The sequence below is a fragment of the Penaeus japonicus genome, unplaced genomic scaffold, assembly GCF_977035675.1.
Source record: "Penaeus japonicus unplaced genomic scaffold, GWHDUDI00000001_assembly GWHDUDI00000037, whole genome shotgun sequence".
NCBI classification, from domain to species: domain Eukaryota; kingdom Metazoa; phylum Arthropoda; class Malacostraca; order Decapoda; family Penaeidae; genus Penaeus; species Penaeus japonicus.
The window spans coordinates 17,933,322-17,935,821 of NW_028234439.1; the positions used below are offsets into that span (position 1 = coordinate 17,933,322).

At 37.6% G+C, this 2,500-nt stretch overlaps 1 protein-coding gene across 1 annotated transcript in view; it reads left to right on the forward strand.

The window, feature by feature from the left end:
* Bem46 (abhydrolase domain containing 13-like protein Bem46) overlaps positions 1 to 1,543 on the forward strand; it is a 9,498-nt gene extending 7,955 nt beyond the window's left edge. The window contains 2 exon segments of the mRNA XM_086532746.1: positions 141 to 498; positions 877 to 1,543. Coding sequence (XP_086388872.1) covers positions 141 to 498; positions 877 to 951 — 433 coding nt within the window. The 3' untranslated portion in view covers positions 952 to 1,543.
* Positions 1,544 to 2,500: the final 957 nt, after the last annotated feature.

The window sequence follows — 2,500 nt, forward strand, 5'->3', positions numbered from 1 at the left end:
CTGTCTGTCTGTCTGTCTGTCTGTCTGTCTGTCTGTCTGTCTGTCTGTCTGTCTGTCTGTCTGTCTGTCTGTCTGTCTGTCTGTCTGTCTGTCTGTCTGTCTGTCTGTCTGTCTGTCTGTCTGTCTGTCTGTCTGTCTGTCTGTCTGTCTGTCTGTCTGTCTGTCTGTCTGTCTGTCTGTCTGTCTGTCTGTCTGTCTGTCTGTCTGTCTGTCTGTCTGTCTGTCTGTCTGTCTGTCTGTCTGTCTGTCTGTCTGTCTGTCTGTCTGTCTGTCTGTCTGTCTGTCTGTCTGTCTGTCTGTCTGTCTGTCTGTCTGTCTGTGCCAACATTATTCCTCTCAGGCCAGGCAGATTCGCTAGTACCTCCACGTATGATGATGGAGTTGTACCACTGTTGTGCATCACCAGCCAAGCGTCTCATGCAGTTCACACAGGGTTCACATAATGAGACCTGGAAGTGCCCTGGGTATTACCAGGTGTTGCTTCATTTTCTTGATGAGGTAAGATGAAATTTGATGTAAAGTTTTAATGTCTTAATGTGTGTGTGTCTGTCTGTGTGTTAAAGTTTTAATATCATATTGTGTGTGTGTCTGTCTCTGTGTATGAGAGTATGTTTGTAAATACCATATATGTAATAACCTACATGTGTAAGAAATAAGAGCCTATTTTTATATGTTTCATTGCAGGTCCTTTTTATGAAAGAAGTATTAGACATTTCAGATTGATTTTTTCATTCCTCTTCTCTTAGAAAAGAATTAAGTTTTGGTAGCTACTGAAAAAGAGTAATATAGATCTCTGTTATGTAGGTTCAGAGACAGGGATCAGGAGAAAGTAAGGACAAATTTCTCATGTAATCTACTTTGCTTGCCTCTCCTCAGCTGTTCCAGAGGACCACGCAACCTCCTGTTCTCCTGCCTGGTGTTGTGTGTTTCTCAGAACCTCAGATTCTCTAGCATCCTCCAGGTCCCTTTATCGTCCTCCTGGTCACATAGCCTCTCGTAAACATTACCCCCGACTGGTTGAGGTTGCTTGATTTATCTTTGCTAGAATGAAGCAGGAAGTCTGGTGTCCTTTGCAGAGACCTTTAATGGAAAATTCTGGTAAAGAAAAAAAGGGAAAGAAATCTTTATGTTCGTTAGTTGGAATTGGGAAAGAAAAGTGCAGGTGCGTGCATATGTGCATGTGTGTTGTGTGTGTGCGTCCGTGCGTGTGTGTATATGTAAACTAGTGTTTTGACTGTGGATCTCAGCCCGGTATTTGTATAGACTTTTTTATGCAGTGCTGATATGCAACACAACTTGAAAGATGGATGCTAAGTTATCCTTTATTCGATTAGTATTGTAAAGGAAAAAACTCATGTTCTTTTTCCTTGTCTTATCGTAAAGCATTGAAATTAGAGTGGAAAGAGGACTATGATATGTTTAAAGTCTCTATTTTCTGCTTTGACAAAAGAAGTCACTTTGATTAATGGAAATTATTATCCCAACTTTTCCTTTCTTTTTTATTTATTTATTTATTTTTATAAATATAAGTTTATGCTTTTAATTTGGATTTTTTTTTCCTCCAAATTTTACCAAGAAGGATCACACATTTTTATGCAAAGACATTGCCTAGGAAACACATGCAAGAGAAAGAATTATAGGTATTTAGCCAAAAAGAAGAATGCAATATAGGTATTTTACTGAAAAGTTATTCCTTGTTTGACTAAATACCTGATTTCATATTTGCATAATTAAAAATGACAAAAAATTTTGGCTGTTACAATAACAGATGAGTTTTTGAGAATTGTTTTTTCTTTACCACATAACTTATATAGTGGCTTGGCTTTGTTTAACCCGATATTACCATGGCGGTTATTTCAATGTGCGCAGGCCTTACACTTCGGGCTATTTGCCCACTCAAGCCATGGCCACCCACTACGCACGTGATCACCCAGCATGCCAGCCATGCAAAAAGCCATGACGTAATATCGTGACCCCGGTGGCAAGTGCTAACACCACATGACGTGATATCAGATCATCCGTCATTAACAGGTTAAGATGCAGAAATTTTTCATCTGTTAAATATTGGTATTTATTGTAAATCCTATAGAAATTTGTGAGCCTTAATTTAGAATGATTCCAAGTTGTGCTCACTTGATTCAAATTAAACTGTACTGCAAGTGTGATACATAACAGTTGTTTCCATTTATGTATTTACAGTATTATTTCTTCCATGCTTTTTTTTTCTGTATGTGTGTGATTTAGTAAACTTGAATATGAATGTGAAATTAGAGATCTATAGGAATAGGACTTTATTATGATTGACTTTGAACTTGTAATTATGAATATGAAGGTTTTCATACAGTGTGAGATGGTTAATACTTGTGTGATCATCATACTTAATTCTTATATTACCAAAATCATGTAAAACTGAAATGTTGGTATTTCTTTTTTTTTTCGGGGGAGGGGGGGGCAGTTATAGCCAGTGCAATATATACAAATATGCATTTCTTTTAAGGAG